The 19,303-nt window shown below is 35.9% G+C and overlaps 2 protein-coding genes and 1 long non-coding RNA gene across 3 annotated transcripts in view; 1 reads left to right on the top strand and 2 right to left on the bottom strand.

Moving 5' to 3' along the window:
• Positions 1-7,042: 7,042 nt before the first annotated feature.
• On the bottom strand, positions 7,043-9,217 carry c6ast4 (six-cysteine containing astacin protease 4). Its single transcript, XM_051901661.1, has 7 exons — positions 9,146-9,217; positions 8,768-8,810; positions 8,534-8,677; positions 8,249-8,366; positions 7,877-8,055; positions 7,668-7,749; positions 7,043-7,586 (listed from the first exon to the last, which is right to left on the bottom strand). The coding sequence occupies exons 1-7, from the start codon at positions 9,215-9,217 to the stop codon at positions 7,454-7,456; spliced, it is 771 nt and encodes a 256-aa protein (XP_051757621.1). The 3' UTR covers positions 7,043-7,453.
• LOC127516791 (uncharacterized) overlaps positions 8,240-19,303 on the top strand; it is a 35,435-nt gene continuing 24,371 nt past the window's right edge. Inside the window, exons 1-2 of the long non-coding RNA XR_007931083.1 lie at positions 8,240-8,380; positions 9,157-9,281. This is a non-coding gene — a long non-coding RNA (uncharacterized LOC127516791). The remainder of the gene's footprint in view (positions 8,381-9,156; positions 9,282-19,303) is intronic.
• On the bottom strand, positions 14,967-17,047 carry LOC127516788 (low choriolytic enzyme-like). Its single transcript, XM_051901660.1, has 8 exons — positions 16,945-17,047; positions 16,578-16,646; positions 16,354-16,497; positions 16,089-16,206; positions 15,753-15,931; positions 15,563-15,644; positions 15,357-15,481; positions 14,967-15,091 (listed from the first exon to the last, which is right to left on the bottom strand). Coding segments are annotated over exons 1-8 (786 nt in total). The 5' UTR covers positions 17,012-17,047; the 3' UTR covers positions 14,967-15,089.

Consider the following 19,303-nt stretch of genomic DNA (forward strand, 5'->3'; position numbering starts at 1 on the left):
AAAAAACACCTTACAAAACACAAAATGTAATGAGAAGCTATGTACCACCTTTTGGTTCACAAAGTGACTTGTGGAGCAAGTTGTAATCTGTTTAGTCAAGAGGCAAACACAAACTGTTGTTTAGCTTATTAGCATTGCTAGCAGCGCTACATGAGCATGGCAGCCAGGGGAAGTTAACTGAGCAACATGAAATCAGTAATACATCCCTTCAATTTCACGCTCAGACCATGACAAGCTGCTCTGGAACGAGAGGTGCCAAACCTCATGCCTCATGGCAGCAATCCGTGACAAAAAAATGTGTCTGTGCGTTTGTGTGTGTATCATGGAGGGAGTGAGTGACAGAGAGGGAATTTTCCTTGACAGATCTCTCCAGTTACGGGGATTAGATGGAACAAATTTCCTGAGCTCCAGTTTCCCACCATCCTCTCTCTGACACTGCTCATTTTTCTCGATCTTAGAATAACTCCTTCAAAGAGAGAGGGAATGACAGAGATAGCGAGCAAGAAAGAAATAGAATAAATAGATGCATGTTCTCAAGCATAATCTACAGGCTACCAAATCTCTAACCTCACCCAATCTCTATCTCCCCCCTTTCTTTCTCACCCCATCAGTTTATCACTTCAAGCAGGGTGACTGTGTGTCTTATTGAGTGTTTTGTGCCTTGTCGGATGGTTTCTGTTAAGCTGTGTAGAATTTTCCTTGTCTGTCATGGGGAATGTTCTTTTTTGGACTGATATATTTTTAGTCAGTTATGGCTGTTCATTTCTTTAAAGGGATTGTGAACAAACTTTGCAGGATGCAGAATTGGGATTGGGGGGAGAACACTTTTCAAAGTTTTTTGATGCTCCAAAGTATGATGATCACCTTGTGAGTGAAGGACCTCCTTCATAAAATATAAGGCTGTCAATAGAATAAAGTAATTGTAATTGATGTCATGGTTTAAGACAAGTTTAGAAAGCAGAATATAACATTATAAAATTTGTCAAACAAGGAATATATAAATTGCTTAATTACTGTTAAGCATATTTAATACCTTAAATTCAGAAGTTAACTTTGTTTAAAAAAATGTCCTCAAATTTTCCACAGACCCCCAAGCACCCCCTTGTGGCCTCTTGGTTGTCCCTAGAGCCTAGTTTGAAAACCCCTGTTATAGAGCACCAGAATTAGAGTTCATTTTGTAAAGGCACAATCTCTAAATCCTACCACACTTGTTTACAGCTAAGTCATGAAAAGACCATGATTTTAGTGTAGTCTAAGGTTATATTTCTAAGGTCCAGTCAATATGGATCAAAGTGCAATCAATAATTGAGAACATTATTGATTGCATATTACAGTCCTGAGCACTCACGTGTTCAATATGATTTGGACTGTTCACAGAAATGTGTATCTTCACATCTCCCAATCCGAAGATGCTATAGATCAGAGCAAAGACACACCTCCCATTAGGCCAGGAAATCTTATTGATGTGTTCATGGGGAGTACTAAAAAAAGTTACCCTCCAAAAAAAAAAAAAAATCGAATCAACAGCCAAATAGAAATAAATAGAGAAGGAGACTTGGGGGACTCACAATTGTTATGAGCATTTGTTTGAGTCTCGATCTGGTGCTCTCACCGATAAACCGCCATCTGCCACAAAGTGAGAGACCGAGGGAGAGCGAGCGCAAAAGATCAGAGAGAGAGGGAGGTAGCTTATCCAGTCCCCAGGGGGACTTCTCAAACCCATTCTCACCTCCTGAGGAGCAGATGGGGGTGGAAGAGGGACAGTATTGGATGAACTGGAACACACTGTTGTCTAGGGGGAGCTGCTGAAAACACTGCAGTGGATAATTGAGAACCATGGATGATATTCTGTGATATTTGCTCTATTTAAGGAGAAGCTAATGAAAAAGAATGTGCTTTTTGTATATAAAAATGTGTGGTGTGTGTGTGTTCATTCATTTTCTGGAAGATCAGAGTAAATAGGTCATGAAATTTTGTGTGTGCACATTTCATCGTCTGACCTATTTTTGTCAGTAATTTGTTCATTATCCTAAAACATCTGCAAATCAAAACATTGAATCAAAACTACATTATCCTACTTATTAATAGGAAGAATAATTATTCCATCATTATAAAATGACATGTGTACAATGATTCAGCCTAGTGGATAATGCCATAGCAAAGAGTTCACAGGCGCACTCATTAAAAACTTAAAGAAATATTCACCCAAAAATGAAAATCCTGTTATCATTTACTGACGTTCCAAACCTGTATGAATTTCTTTCTTTTGTGGAACATAAAAGATGATATTTTAAGAAATGTCTCAAAATTGTTTTTATGTCCATACAGTGGAAGTCAATGGTTTGCACGGTTTTCTTCAAAATATCTTCTTTTATGTTCCACAGATGAAAGAAAGTCATACAGGTTTGCAATGACATGAAGGTGAGTAAATGTCATTTTATGTGTACTACTCCCTTTCACAACATCAGGGATCACTCAAACGTGGAGGATCTTTTGTCTTTGTTTAAAATTTCCCAGATGCTGTTTATAATATTGGGCTTAGGTTAGGTCGACTGTTTAGCATTGTGAGTGATGTGAGTTTAGACAAGGAAATCCCTCTTTTACTACCAACATTATATCTCTTTTTAAAGATGATATCATCCCATCGGTAAATGTAAGATATATCACTTTGAAGAGAGAATTCATCTCTCATAGCTCCTGTACGTGTGCTGTTGCTAAGAGACCAGCAGTCTGCCACATACCACCTCATGCATCCCCCGCGTGCGTTTGTTTCACACCCTCTGCCAGGAGAGGGAACTGTACCTTCCTTTCACACAACACATAGAATCTCATCTTACAGACGAATCATAACATTCAATTCTCACAAAGAAACATTCTCTGACTTACATGCATTCTAAAACTGGGATGTCATTTTCTGAAATTCAAAGCAACAAAAATCACTATAAATCACTATACTCAAAGAGAATAAAAATGTACGGATAAAAAAAAAAAATTAAAAAAAAAATTACAAAATTTTCCTTTCGGAAGACGTAATTTATGTAATTATTCATAAAGTGGTTCTGCTCAAGACATACAGGCACCTTATTCAGTAGGCCATGGTGACCCTTAAGTGACCTTGTACCATGTATGCTGTGTTTCATTGGTTCTGCCCTGTGACTTAGTTTTCCTCAGTCAGTTTAATTAGTCATTTCATTCACCTGTCATTCTTTAATAATCTCATTAGCTCCCTTTGTTTGATCTGCCTATTTAAGTTCTGAATCTTCTGTCATTGGTTGTCTGTCTTCGTCAGTGTTAGCGTCTATACCAGGGGTGGTGAACATCGGTCCTGGAGAGCCACAGGCTGTGTCCGAAAACTGGAAAATGCTGCCTTCGGAGGACACATTTCAAGGTAGGAAGGCATCAAGGCACGACCAAATCTAATGTTAGCTTCGCTTCCTGTCTCCTGAGATACCTTCATCTGATCGATTTTTGAGGCAGCATAGATGTATCCTTCATTGCCTTTGATATCCCACAATCCTATGCATTCCATTCGTGACAGTTGAGCTAGAAAAATAAAGATGGCGTTCAAAAGTTGCATTTGCTGGTCAGTTTGTGTGTAAATGTACGTTTTTCACCAACACTTTCCACTTTTGATGTCATTTCTGGTGAGAAATTACTACTGTAGTAATTAAATATTTGTTTAGTTCTCACCAAAGCTCGTGATATTTTGCTGTAGATTATTAAATTGTTACACTGCATCAGAAGTCTGTCCGAAATCAGTTTCGTGAGGTGCCTTCATGCACAAACACTGCCTTACAAGTCATTGCCTGATAAGGCATCGAGGCAACAAGGCAGCTGCCTAGGTTTTCGAATGCAGCCACAGTCCTGCCGAGTTTTGCTTCAACTCTAATCAAACACACCTGAACAAGCTAATCAAGGTCTGAAGGGTTAAGAAGCTACAGGCAGGTGAGATTTTATCAGGGTTGGGTCTGAACTCTGCAGCACTGTGGTTCTCCAGGACCAGAGTTCACCACCCCTGGTCTACACTAATGGTGGTATCTTTGGAGTTTGTTTATTAAAAATATATTCCTGCGTATTCCTCGCCTTCGATTTATTCAGAACTAAACCAATGTCCACACAGTGCGAAACACTGGTCTCATACAACTCTGTTGCATCCTCTTCTGATGAAACACCATCTAAACACACATCCCAAAACACAGAACCTCACGCCAGATGGTGTGAGAATTTTAACGAAATGTGTCAAAATACTACAGTGGATTTAAGTGTAGTTTTCTCCCCCTTTTTTTTTTTTTTTTTTTTTTTGCAAGAATCATTTTTCAAATATAAGTAGACAAGATCACTCATTATTTTGAATCTGCGAACAGTGTATTGGCTTTTTATTAACAGCATGAAAATGCTGTCAGATCAAACTAAAAGGATTTCTCTAGGAAAATGGCAAACCAGTCTACAGGGGGCGCTTCTCATTTCTTATTTGTGCATCCTCGTTTCCTTTCCTCGTGTCTCAGCTCCACCCCCCCATAAGATGCGAGGGGAGGATGCAAGGAAAGAAAACGAGGATGGAGGAATCAAAGGAAATGTTTGTTGTTTATTGGAATGTTCTTGATCACTCGAGCATCACTTCAAAGCGTCATCAGCTGTGCTCAAGGGATCTGCCCTTATTTTGTTAAAGTTTGTTCATTTAAAAAAAATCATAATAAATATCAATAACGCAAGATGCCAAATTGATATATGTGAGATGTAAAGTTTATTTAAATGGCAAAAGTGTAGCATACATTTAAATGATTGTGACAGATAAGAAGGGGGAGGAGAATGTATATGTGCATCAGGTTTCTCGACGAGAAAGACTACCACAAAGAATACTCCTGTGACTGAGTTCCACTCCAGTTTTAGACAAGCACTCGCGAACTTCCCTAAGCACTTCATCTCGGGGGAATCCCTGCCGCCATTTTGAAGTGCGCTCCACTTCGTGAAGTGGACGAGGGAAGTTTATATGGACAGACCATCTCTCCCTCGATTTTGACCGAGGGAGCGAGTTTACTTCATATGTACACTTCAGGCAGCTCCATATCCCACAATGCAACATGATTGTGTCTCCGCATATCGTGTTTAATTTACCCCACCACAAACAACTCTATGATATATTAATTATTTTTTAATATTTAAAACACACATATATACATATAGAATGCTGCATTAAACAATATCATACGGGAAAAAATTAAATAATAAATCGGCTCCATTTCGGATTCCAAGTGATCAAGGGCTTAGGACAATCCAATTCAGCCCATTGCAAAGGTTCCGCCAGTAGTGGGCACTCATGCAACATAAGCAATGACGTACATCCGAGTCAACGAGACTGAGGGAAGTTAGCTAGGGAAGGGCATAAATAAAACGAACTGGAACGCAGCCCGGTGTATCCTCGCTCATAACTCCTCGGGAAGCTTCCTCACTCCTCGTTCCTCGCAATTAGAGAATTGAGATGTCCTTCAAGATGGCTGAGATCGATCGGTTTTTGTGTCAAGGGCTGGAGGATGTAGGAGCGAGGAAACAAGGAAGCATCAATTTAAGTATTGAGAAGCACCCAGGGTGTCATCAAGAGGACAGCCATCAGTGTCAATAAGATTTTTATAAACAAGAAAAAATGGATGTAATAATGGTGAATAAATGTCAAATGCTCTCTGATGGAAGGAGAAAATCCTGTATCTCACCCACTTTCAAATTTCACATCACACAGCAACTGTTCATTTTACAGTAAAATTGGTGAGGTTACACTCACCAGTTGTTAGAATACAGTCATACACTTGTGTTTTAGAGGTGTATGGCTGTATTCTAACAATTAATATATGTTAAAAGTGAAAGATTTTATGGGATTATAAGGAGATTTTGTGTAGAATTACAGTACAGTTATTATAGGATAAAAAAGACTGATTTTTAAAAATATCGATTTTTCTGTTTTTAAACAGACATTTTCTGGTGCCAGAATTTATTTATTTATTTATTTTTTGATTATTATTTTTTATTTTTGTAAACTTTATAGTTAGGCCTACCTACACAATGTGTAGAATGTTGGATATCAAAACACATCATCAAATTCTATTTGAAAGGATTATTGCCGCTTCAGGACATCAGTGTATATTTTACCAACTATACATGTTTGTTTGTTTGTTTTTTGCTAGTACGTACTTATATTTAAAATGTAAGAAACATAAAGTAAACATTAGGCTATATGGTTAAAACACTGAACAGTTGTGATATATATGATGAGCGCTGAGCGCGTCCGTCTCTGGCTCAACGCAAGCCAAAGCAAGAATGCATATTTGAATTTAGCAGTTCTCTTCAAAATTATCAAACGTGAAAATATAAGTTTTGTCTTTTGCAAGCTGCATTCAAATCCATTTTATTTCTTTAAACTAATTTTTTTTTTTTTTTGTAATGCAAAGTGAGGAAGTGTCAAACCTTTAGTCATGATAGGTACAGAAACTTTATAACATATTTAACCTAACTGGTAATTTTACTCATCTGTAGTACAATCATTTACTGTAACGATTTGCAAGTGAAATGTAGGCTATTAAAAAAAAATAGCATTTGTTTTCTGTTTAACTGTTTGTCTTTATTTATGGCCATAAAAATATTTCATACCAAGGATGTCAATAGTTCATTGTATCGACTAAGAATACCAAAAATTAGTAATAATAAGAAAATGCCTCTTTTTTGAAAATAGACTTATGATACAGTGAGATAATTCTGCCTCTCATTTAAAAAAAAAAAAATTGAAATAGCTTCTTGAAACTGTCTGGGCTGAAAACCATGTAAGCAAATACCACATCACATAATTACTGACCTTAGGTCAGTATCAATCAGCCTCTTCAGAACAATGTTGAAGAATTAAGAATTATGCTTGAGTTTTCTTACTAATATGTATATAGACTATAGAACAATAGATAATGTATTTTATTATATTTTTTTATTAAATTACATTTAAATTAAATGTATACTTTATTTAAAAAAAAAAACAGTGAGTGATGCATGTCTTCACAGAAACTTGCAAAAATTCTTTTTATTTTTAATTTATATTGGTGTATCATTTTGCTTAATACATCTGATAGAACGATGCAAGTTCAGCACATTAGTCAACACCATCCGTGAGACTTTGGATCTTCAGTGAATTGTTTTCTCTGTGCTGCATGTCTGCACTTCCACTGCTCCTAAAGGATGGGTACATCACCGAGGGTCAGTTTAAAGTTCCCCTTACTTATTTTTGTGCTAAACATAAAGTACACATAAATACTCACTAAAGTAATGTGTACATTAGTAAAATGTTTTTAGTGTAATATTTCATCGCAGATTTGCTAGACAATGCTATTGATAATGATAATATATGCAATCTTTGGCCATCACTCATTTATACATCCAAAACTAAATAGTTGGGGTCTATTCTTTTGAGAGAAACGCGTCACTCACAGCACTGGTAGAGCTTATTGAGCCTGGTGATGTCATTCTGGCTCATCTGAGTAGATTTGCCCAGCTCAGCATTGCTGTTGGGAATGGGAATCATGGTGGGGTATCCATTCTTGGAGAAAGCATATCTAATAGAGCAAGTGGCAAAGATGCAGTTAGATTATAATCTGGTACACTTTACACAGAGAGAAACCTCAATCTCCTCTCACCTCTCGTACTGCATCACAGACTTGTAGTCATAGGGAGTTCCCTGGTTCAGGGTGTTGATTTTGTTGAAGTTGTGCTTCATGTCTGATGAGCAAACAAAACATTTACTGGTGATCTCAGAAATCTGCTAGTCTAGTACATGTGCACTATAGCACTGAACTAATCACTATAATTGCGCTCTTCAAAAATGGTTGTGTTATTTAACATGTACCATCTCTGATGTTCTCCCAGACGACTCGGATGTGATTGTCACGGTCACTGCGGGTCTGTTCATGGTTGAAGCCAAGAGCGTGGAGCAGCTCATGCTGCACAGTGCTGTGGTAAAGACAGCCATTACGGGCCAGAGACACGGTCTGGGCGTAACCCCGACGACCAACATAAGAGTAGCATCTGTGAAACAAATAATAAAATTCATCTCTTGATATCAGAGAAGGATCCTTTATCCTCATCATCCTAGATCTCAAATGTAATTCTCATTCTAAGGCTTGATCATGTTGAAGGTCATGTTCATTCTGACTTCCACTATAATCAGTTGTCTAGTCTGTGATGTTTTTCTAATTCTGATTTTATTTCTGTTACATACCCACTGCGAGACTCAATGCTGATATAGTCTCTCTCATTGCTGCGGCGGAAGAAGCGGATACAGGAGACAGAAGAAAAAGAGTCCAGACCACGTTGGATGATCTCCAGCTCACGGGAGGCTGAAATGGCAAAGGTTTCTATGGAAATATGTGCCTTGCTTCCCACTTGCATGCTTTTGCACTGATTATAAGACTGAAGCATTAGGTTGTTCCCTAAAATTTAGCAACAGTACAGGTTCTCTTTGGGCTCTGAATGAAAAACACAAATCAAAATATTAGTGACTTACAGTAGTGGTTGGCGATGACGTAAGGTACATAAATCTTGCCGTCGCTGTATTTGGGCCAGAGGCAGCCAGAGGAGGTGCAGGGATCAGCATTTCTCTCATCCACAGCAATGTCATCCATTAGCTTGGGCTCATCAGGTTCAGGAACTAACACATAAACAGTTCATTTGGGACTTTTTAATGAAAGACAATTTCAACATATTGATGTCTCTTGGTGAGTAAGTGGAGAGTATCTACCAATGCCTCTGTTGGCTCTGTGCAGCAGTTCAGACACAGACAGCTCAGCAGACTTGTCCTCAACTATTATAAAAACACATCAACATGTTCACTAATGAACCATTCTTAAATCAATTCATCATGTACAAACTGTCAATATTTGCAAAATCCTTTATATGTCATATGTACAGTTTTCTGCAGTATTTGACTTACCAAGCTGAATGTGAGTTAAGCCATAACACCACACACAACACGGACATGGAAAAGAAACAAAACTCACCATTTTACATTTTTCATTATAACAATAATTAGTATCAGAGAGGTGCATAATGCATTGTTTTTGCATGCATCATTTACAACCGATAAGTGTGTGTGTGTGTGTGTGTGTGTGTGTCTTACCATCTCCTCAGCTCCAGCAGAGAAGACGAGGAGCAGGGCCAACAGGCCAAAAGTCACCTTGGCTACAAACATTGCGTCGAAAGACCTGTGGAAAGAACCAGGGCACAGCTGTTTAGGCAGAATGCCTCAAATGAAGGTCAGTTCAGTTCGTTTACTAATATTTATCAACATATCATAATTTCTATCCATTTTTTTTATACTTGTTTATCCTATATAGGGTCACTGGGCAAAAGCAGAGAAACACCCTGGACAGGTGGCCAGTCCATCACAGGGCTCATATCATAATATGTCATAGCAAAAGATTTACTTTGGCTTTTGAACTTGATTAAACAGGACATGCAAACACTGTATGTAAAAAAAGTAACAGCATGACACTGATATTCAACATAACTTCTCATTAATTCTTTGTGTTACTGTAAAACTTTAGACCTACAAGGAAGATGCAATGTGAATATCTGATAAAATGGGACACAACACATTTTTTATCTAAATTATAAACACATACATTTATGATCATTATAAAGCTTTGCCGTTTCTCATCTGATGCTCAAACAATGTGACAATTTGGTCAAATATAAAAGACTTTGAGTAGAGATATACCATACCAGTTCTCTTACCTTAGATTTCCAAAGCCGCTGCAACACTATGGCCATAAGTGGGTTTTATATACCTAGACATTATCAATACAAACTTTACAGATATGACCAGTAGTACAGTGAACATGCTGACACATTGTTTAAAAAAGAAAACAGGTGTGAAATTCCCTCATTTGTTGCTTCATAGGAACACACGTTAGACACAAACCTGATGAACTATCAGAGCTGATGGATTACCTTTCTTATTAAATCTTATTACAGTAATCAAGAAATAATGCATGCTTTTTTTTACTTCTTTATTAAACTACAACAATCAAAATAAAAAAAACCAAAGCAATGTACATGCCTCATGATAAACTAATGAATACTGTACTGTACAAATACTGTATTTGTTTTTTAAACATCATTAGATAAAATACCATGACTGTGATAGATTTCTGGCTGTTGCCAACAAACATTTTTAGTTAAATGTGTAGTAATCAACTGAAATCTAATTTGGGTGGAAAAAATATAAAAGTAGAAATTCTCAAAATTGTTACACCACATTGCAAGTACAATTTATAAGTCCAGATTCCACATTTCTGGTCACAACCATTTTTAATGTTTTTAAAAGTGGTTGTAAAGGCGGCTGGGAATAAGTTATTCGATATTAATTTCTTGTTCAGGAACACACGTTAGACACAAACCTGATGAACTATCAGAGCTGATGGATTACCTTTCTTATTAAATCTTATTACAGTAATCAAGAAATAATGCATGCTTTTTTTTACTTCTTTTTTTATTAACCAACATCTTGCAAAACATGTACACAGTGCAAAGGTACATAATGTTTTGATTTATACATAAACTTTTGTAGTATTACTGCATTTTTTTTTAAAGCATGACAAGATGAAGAGAAGAAAAGAAATGAAATAATAATAATAATTTAAAAAATAGTAACAATACACCACTAAAACGAAACCATCAAAACCAATAAACACAGAACAACAACCTTAGATAGGATCAAAATATTCAAAAATGACAAAAAGTTAACCAGCCAATCTATTAAAAAAAAAAAAAATCAGGAGTGAAAAAAAAGTAGAAATTTTTAAAAGTGCTCAAAAACTTCCTCCCCATATCTCACTCAGCTCTTTCATTAAGGGTTTCCATTGCTCAACAAACAGACTCATTTTGAGTCTTAAGCTGTATGTTATTTTTTCCATCCCACAGATTTCCCTCATTGTCTGTAAGTATTCCTCAAGTGTCAGTGGCTCTTTCTGGAGCCATTTAATTGTGATGTTCTTCTTTGTGGCAACTAGAGTATTCGTTGGAAGTACCTTTTCTTCTCGCTTTTTATTAAATCTGGTTTAACTCACAAAATAGCTATTAAAGGGTCTCTGGGCAAATTAACCTGAAAATTTTATTAATGAGACCGAATACATTTGTCCAGTAAGGAACTAGAATAGGACAGTCCCAAAAGATGTGTGTATGCGTGGCTACTTGTTCTCCACACTCCCTCCAACATTGGACTGACTTAAATTAAATTTGGCTACGATTTGGGGCATTTGAAAATAAGGATTAGTCACCTTCCAATTATATTCTCTCCAGATTCTACTACATGTCATTTTATGTGCATGTATTTCAGCCCAATTCTCGTCAAATATCACTACCTTAAGTTCCTTCTCCCATTATAATGGATGCTTTTTAACCCTTATGTTGTGTTCGGGTCATGTAGACACAGAGAGGATTTTCTTTTTCCTGAAAATGTTAATGTTTTTATATTGGACTAAAACTTACACAGGGTATAATTACTGCTCCAAATTTTTTTGGATAATTTTTATACTTTTGGATTTTTTTTTTTTTTTTTTTAACTTGTTATACTTGTGGTGCTCCCGGTCAAAAATGACCAGCCTACAAAAAATAGCTTAGAAATCTCTTGTTATGCTATATTATCACTATATTATCACCTGTTTGTCAACTTGTTTTCTTTCAATTAAGACAGATTTTGTATTTATTTTGGAACTGATACAGGCCTCATTGATCCGAGCTTATGCGCCTCATTGAAAAAAGCACTATTTGTAGATAATTTTGTTAATATTTAAACAAATCAGAAAAAATGTGCACTGTTTATCACACTAGTGTGCTTTAATGTTTAACCAGAATGTTTGTTTTGAAATTCTTTTATCTTGTTCAAAATGGTACAATGTCACAGTTGTGGTGTTCCCAGTCAAAAATGACCAGCCTACAAAAAATAGCTTATGATTCTCTCGTTATGCTATATTATCACCAAATATTGGTCTTTTTCTGAGCTTGTTTTCTCTCAGTTAGGACAGGTTTTGTATTTATTTTTGAAACTGACTGATTGTAGGCCTCCTTGATCTGAGAGAAACATTTAGTGTTCAGGAATATGTTCATCGTGTTCATGTTCACATATGTACATGTGTGCTTTCAAAGATAAAGGCCTCGGACATGTGCATGCGTGGATACATGCACACACACGTGCGTTCATGTACACAAACTATTTTGACAATTATAGGCTTTCTTTTTCACAGAGATTAATTTTATCCTCAGATCAATGAGTGTAGGCAATCCGTTTCAAAAATAAATACAAAACCTGGCCTAATTGAAAGAAAACAAGTTAACAAAAAGATTGAATCCAATATTTGGTGATAATAAACTATTTTTGTAGGCCTGTCATTTTTGACCGGGAACATCAAAGGTGTTACAAGATTTTTCACACAGAGTAAGGGTTAACATTCAGATTTAACATTTATATTTAAGTGTTATTTAAGTGTATTTATAAACCAGGATCCTGGATTAATGTAGAACTTTTGATATGTTGTTCAAACACTGTACTTTTTTTATACGAGGCACTATAAGCGATGTGACACTCAGCAGCATGCACAAGGTACTTTCATGATTTCAGCAAGAACACAGAATCTGGCTATTGAACACGAGAATTAATCTGTACAATATATCATTTGTTATTTACTGAAACACTTGGGACAGAATATTAAGTTAGTATTCATTCATTTGAATTATTTTGCTGAATAAATTATTTTGTAACTTAGCTGAGGCTATGTCTATGGATTCCTCTGATAGCTCTGCTCGTAGGGGCTCTGGGCTGTCCTCTAGTTGTGGCATGGACTGGTCTAATGCAGGAGTCCCCATTTTAGAAACGGTTGAGCATGGAAGCTTCGAGGCTTTTTTTTCCTATCGCCTATGTCACAGTCTCAAGCTAGAGTGCCTGTGATTACCACCAAAGGGATATCATTGTTTGGACTGCTCACTCTGTGTTTGACCATTTGCCTGTTTTTGACTTCATTTGTGGATTACCCCTTAATAAAACACTGCGTTTGGATCCTTAATATTTGTGTCCTGGTGAGGTGCATAGACTATAACACTTAGCTTTCTATGGAGCAAGGCTGTGGTGTCACATGATGTGTCCTAATTAGCTGCTGATGCATGTAGGTTACTAAGGCTCAAGGCCCATCGAGTCCTTAATTTCTTAAGCCGGACAAGATTGTGTTTGGTGACCTTTACTGCACACAGGCAGGCATTGGTCAGCATGGCGTAGTGGGTATTAACATCTCATAGTGTCAGAAACTGATGCGTCTTAAGGGAATGTGTTTTTCCCCGGTTCCTTGCCATGCTTCGGGCATGCCTCTGTGTCTTCCCTTAGACAATTCAAATCTAATGGCGTGTAATGCAGGCACCCTTTTATATGCTCAGACTCTCCATGTGGCATCATTGGATGAATCATAGCAGCAAACATAAGGTTCTGCCCTCTCTCAAGCTAGAAAGCAGAGTTTGGCCTTCTATTTGTTGTGAGCTCTGAATGAGAACCTGCATCAGTGACATACTGTAGTGTGTCTGTATTCTCAGCGATCTCTGCCTTTAGACTTTAAAGAAGAGTCAGATCTCAAGGCTTGACTCATGTCTGAGTTTGTTGTGATCAACATCATTCAGCTACCAGCATGTTGGACTCCTGGCTTATGAATCTTAAAACTGAATTATCATGTTGATCATGTTTTTGTTATGTTTATATTAAACTACAACAATCAAAAAAACAAACAAAAAAAAAAAAAAAGGTAACACTTTACAATAAGTTTCATTAGTTAAACATTAGTTAATGTATTAACTAACATGAACTAATCATGGGCAATACATTTGTTACTGTATTTACTAATCTTCGTTAACGTTAGTTAATGAAAATACAATTGTTCATTGTTTGTTCATGTTAGTTCACAGTGCATTAACTAATGTTAACAAGATTTTAATAATGTATTAGTAAATGTTGAAATTAACATTAAAGATTAATAAATGCTGTAGAATTGCAGTTCATTATTAGTTCATGTTAACTAATGTAGTTAAGTAATGTTAACTAAAGAACCTTATTGTAAAGTGTTACCTAAAAAAACAAAAAAACAAAGCAATGTACATCCCTCATGATAAACTAACGAATACTGTACTGTACAAATACTGTATTTGTTTTTTAAACATCATTAGATAAAATACCATGACTGTGATAGATTTCTGGCTGTTGCCAACAAACATTTTTAGTTAAATGTGTAGTAATCAACTGAAATTGAATTTAGGTGGAAAAAATATAAAAGTAGAAATTCTCAAAATTGTTACACCACATTGCAAGTACAATTTATAAGTCCAGATTCCACATCTCTGGTCACAACCATTTTTAATGTTTTTAAAAGTGGTTGTAAAGGCGGCAAGTTATTCAATATTAATTTCTTCTGCATGTTGTACAAAACCACACTTGCAATTAGGCTGTTGGTATGGATATGAAAAGCAAGATATTCGGTGCAACAGAATTTGATTGAAGTTTCTTTATTTTGACAATGGGTGATTCCGCAGACGGCAACAAGGGTTGACAATGAGAACTGTAATGTGTTTATGGACATTACGTAAGCATGAAATTTTCAGCCAAATATGACCCAGCAGCTTCAAAATTTCATTCAATACTTTCAATACTAAACTTTTGGAAACTGTTTGTAAAATGTTCCCATGTCAATTAAATAAAATATAACTATTGCTATAAATTGTTTTCTTTACAGTCATCTTTAAAATGGCAAACTATAGACTATCCAGAAAAATGGATTATTCACACTGGTTATAATTATTAAATCAGTGTGAATAATCCCTTTTCTCTAAAAAAACAAAAACAAAACAAAAACAAAAAACACAGTCAGGCCAGAGTCTTGTAAAATTAACTGACAAAGGGATTGATGTTCTCTTTGATTGAAAATTTATTGGTGATTCAAGTAAGCACAGATGTCAACATGATACTTGAGTGAGCTTTTGTTGTTGTAGTTTGGGCTGCAAATCTGGGTGCTGAAGACAGGTTCTGTTGCTCCTGTGAATGAGAAAACCATCAAGGTAAAAAAAAAAAAAAATCTATTCAATTACACAGTTCATTTAATCAAGCCTTACATTTAAATTTGTAAATAAAAAAAAAAAACTGAACATTTAAATGTGAATTTTGATTATGTTTTGAAAATCTATCCAATCCAACAATCTTCCACCAAATGTAATGTGTATTTTTTTTTAGTTCTTTTGTAAGCATGTTATGAGTTCCAGAATGAGAAGGAGAGAAATAATGTGTGTGTCGTTACACTCACAGCACTGGTAGAGCCTGTTGATTCTGATGATGTCATTCTGGCTCATCTGAGTAGATGTGCCCAGCGCAGCATTATTGTTAGGAATGGGAATCATAGTGGGAAGGCCATTCTTGGAGAAAGCATATCTGATAGAGCAAATGGCAAAGATGCAGTTAGATTATAATCTGTTACAGTTTACACAGAGAGAAACCTCAATCTCCTCTCACCTCTCGTACTGCATCACAGAGTTGTAATCATAGGGAGTTCCCTGGTTCAGGGTGTTGATTTTGTCGAAGTTGTACTTCATGTCTGATGAGCAAACAAAACATTTACTGCTGGTCCTAGAAATCTGTTGTACTAAATAAGCTGACCTAACAACACGATATACATGCATTCTTCTTTCAACAAAAACAGTACCATCAGTGATGTTCTCCCAGACGACTCGGATGTGATTGTCACGGTCACTGCGGGTCTGTTCATGGTTGAAGCCAAGAGCGTGGAGCAGCTCATGCTGCACAGTGCTGTGGTAAAGGCAGCCATTACGGGCCAGAGACACAGTCTGGGCATAACCCTGACGACCAACATACGAGTAGCATCTGCGAGACAGAGATCCACAAATTGTACATTTTTGACCTATCTCAGATATTATCTTCATCTCTTCATCAACCTTTCAAATTAATTTTGACTTTGATTAATTTGTCATGAAACTATTTCTGTGTTGGTTTTTCTGATGTTGGTTGTAGTTGTATGTACCCACTGCGAGACTCAATGCTTATATAGTCTCTCTCATTGCTGCGGCGGAAGAAGCGGATACAAGTGCTGTAGGAGAAAGAGTCCAGACCACGCTGGATGATCTCCAGCTCACGGGAAGCTGAAAGGGCAAAGAGGTCAGAGCTTGCTACTATAAACAGGTTCATCCTTTCATTATGTCTCAGCTTCATGACTTCAGCAAGAATTTGGACTACTTTTTTTCTTTTTGTAATGAGTAAAAACATAAATCAAAATATTAGTGACTTACAGTAGTGGTTGGCGATGACATAAGGTACATAAATCTTGCCGTCGCTGTATTTGGGCCAGAGGCAGCCGTAGGAGGTGCAGGGATCAGCATTTCTCTCATTCACAGCAATGTCATCCATTAGCTTGGGCTCATCGGGTTTAGGAACTAACACATAAACAGTTCATTTGGTGAAGCACAATTTCAACATATTGATGTCTCTTGGTGAGTAAGTGGAGAGTATCTACCAATGCCTCTGTTGGCTCTGTGCAGCAGTTCAGACACAGACAGCTCAGCAGACTTGTCCTCAACTATTATAAAAACACATCAACACATTCTCCATTACTTCAGTCGTGTCTTTGCTGAATTATTTAATGTTTCATCTTAAAGCTTTTTTTACAATCTCATATGCTGGAGTATTTGACTTACCAGGCTGAATGTGAGGTAAGCCATAACACCACACACACGGACATGGAGAAAAAATATTTAGACATTAAGTGAAGTCAAATCAAATCATATTACATCTTTTCAATATTACATGAGTTAGTATATAAAGAAATTGCATGCATCATTTCAGACTACTATACATGTGTGCATGTATAAATATGTGTTTTACCTTTCCCTCAGCTGAGAAGACCAGCAGCAGGGCCAACAGGCCAAAAGTAACCTTGGTCACAAACATGGCAGGCAAAGACCTATAATGAGTAAGAAAAAAGACCTGCAGAAAGAACCAGGGCACAGAAGTTTGGTGAGACAGATTTTACAGATAAGTACACTATTTGTCATGTGAGACCTTAAGTCTCAAATGGAATACAAAGCCATGATAAGTATAATTTTAAATTTAAATAAAAAGTACAGATGGACACCATATCGTTATCAAATGATACACAACCTATTTAAGTTTTTAAAAAATACATGTTGCCTTCCTCATTTCCTATTCTGCTCAAACAATCTAGCAACATCATACATGGGAATCTGTTTGAACAGACACCTCAAACATACCACTGTACTCACCTCAGTCCCTCAAGATTCATAGAGCAACACGTTTTATACCCTGGTTCGAGTCCGTATCAAACTGATCTTTACAAATATGGGCAAAAGAGTTAAGATTTGTTTAACCTTGTTGGAAAAAGAACAGGTGTGAAATTCCCTTCATAGGAGCATGTGTCAATGAAACTAATAGGTTACTGTATTTATTTCCTTCTTAAAACAGTATCTTTTCATTTATCATATATATATATATTGTATTTTTTTATTTTACAAGCTGATCACCTTATATAATATATATTCTTACAGTATATATCACCTTGTATAATACCTACTATATAACCTCAAACTCAAGGATTTGTAGCGGCAGATGACAGAGCTGCAGTGTGCACTTATAATAAACAGATTGTTATTTTGCGTTGATGTGGACACTAATATAGTTATCATTATAGTTATACATGTAGTTATTGTTCTTGGTGTGAACAGGCCTTAACCAACTGCAGTTAACTACTTTTTTCTAGATTTTGGCTGTTGCCAGCTAATGTTTTTTTTTTTTTACTTAAATCTATAGTTATCATCTCAAATCTGAGTCATATTGTATGCAGATACAATAATATAAAAGCATTTGAAAATTGTGACCTCAGCAATTTATGAGTCCTGCATTCATATCTTCGGTCACATTTTCAGAGGAGGGAAATGCTCCAAACAGTACTTGCTGGTCTGAATAGAAACATTATCTTTGAAATGTTCAACAAAAACCGATAAACTTGCAAGTGTTGTTTTTTTTTTTCATTACTCCGTAAGTTCAGTCTTGTGTAACCTTCAATCTTGACTGAAGAACAGGTGTGAATTTCCCTGTCTCAGTATGGTGCCATCACATGCAGACAAACCAGAAACAGTAAGAGTTTTTACTTCATTGAGTATCCAGTCATCCTTACTTCTGTTAACTTTCCTATTCATTTTCTTTCTTGAATGTAATCATCCATTAGCTTATGTTGTAGTTCAGTTATCCAAGGAATCATATTGCATACTTTGTTACATTTTAACCCCTGCGTGTCTAGAGATGTGTTACTAAAGAGCCAAATTAGTGCTATTTTCATATTAATATTTGAATGGCGGGGAAAGAGTTTACTGCACTGTTCCACTTATATACTGTATAGGAGTAATAAGTAACATAAGCCCAATGTTTTATCATTACTCATTTCTCAAATGTCCTTTAATTACTTATGGATAATTTGAACTTATTTGAATTAATATAAAATGTTTGAATTCAGCAGAAAGTATATACAAATTTTATTATAAAAAAAGTACAAAAGCTGTCACTGGGGTGGCCTTTTTAAAAGATACTACACTCTAAAAAAAGCCTGTTTCAAAGATTTATGCATTTCAATTAATAGTAAAATTCCACCAAATTGAACTGAATAATTCCTTACATATTATTATGAATTGAGAATTAAAAAACGAGCTTAATAGAACATTTTGTATAAATCTTAATGGAGCGAATGAAGGGAATGAACCATTTAGTTTGTGATTCGTATTAATAAATTGAAACATTCTTTTTTTTTCTTTTTTTTTCTTTTTTTTTTAATTTATGAATATGAATCACAAACTAAATGGTCTACTCACTTGATTTGTACAAAATGTTCTATTAAGCTCTTTTTTTTACTCATTTAAAATTCTTAATTCATAATATGAATAATATGTAAGGATTATTCAATTCAATCTGATGGAATTTTACTATTAATTGAAATGCGTAAATCTTATAATATGTACTGCACTAATATGTACAGTTTAGGGGTAGATAAGGTACAAAGATGTACTCTTTGAAAGGGTACCACCCCAGTGTCAGCTTTGGTATGATTTAAAATTATTTTAATTAACTGTCAATAATACATTGACATTTGTTTGTTAATAATTCCTAATCTGTTTCAGTTAACATATAGTTCTGGTGTTGTGTTGAGGGTTCTATGACAGTAATAATCATTAT

This window comes from Ctenopharyngodon idella, chromosome 7 (assembly GCF_019924925.1).
Source record: "Ctenopharyngodon idella isolate HZGC_01 chromosome 7, HZGC01, whole genome shotgun sequence".
Taxonomy (NCBI): domain Eukaryota; kingdom Metazoa; phylum Chordata; class Actinopteri; order Cypriniformes; family Xenocyprididae; genus Ctenopharyngodon; species Ctenopharyngodon idella.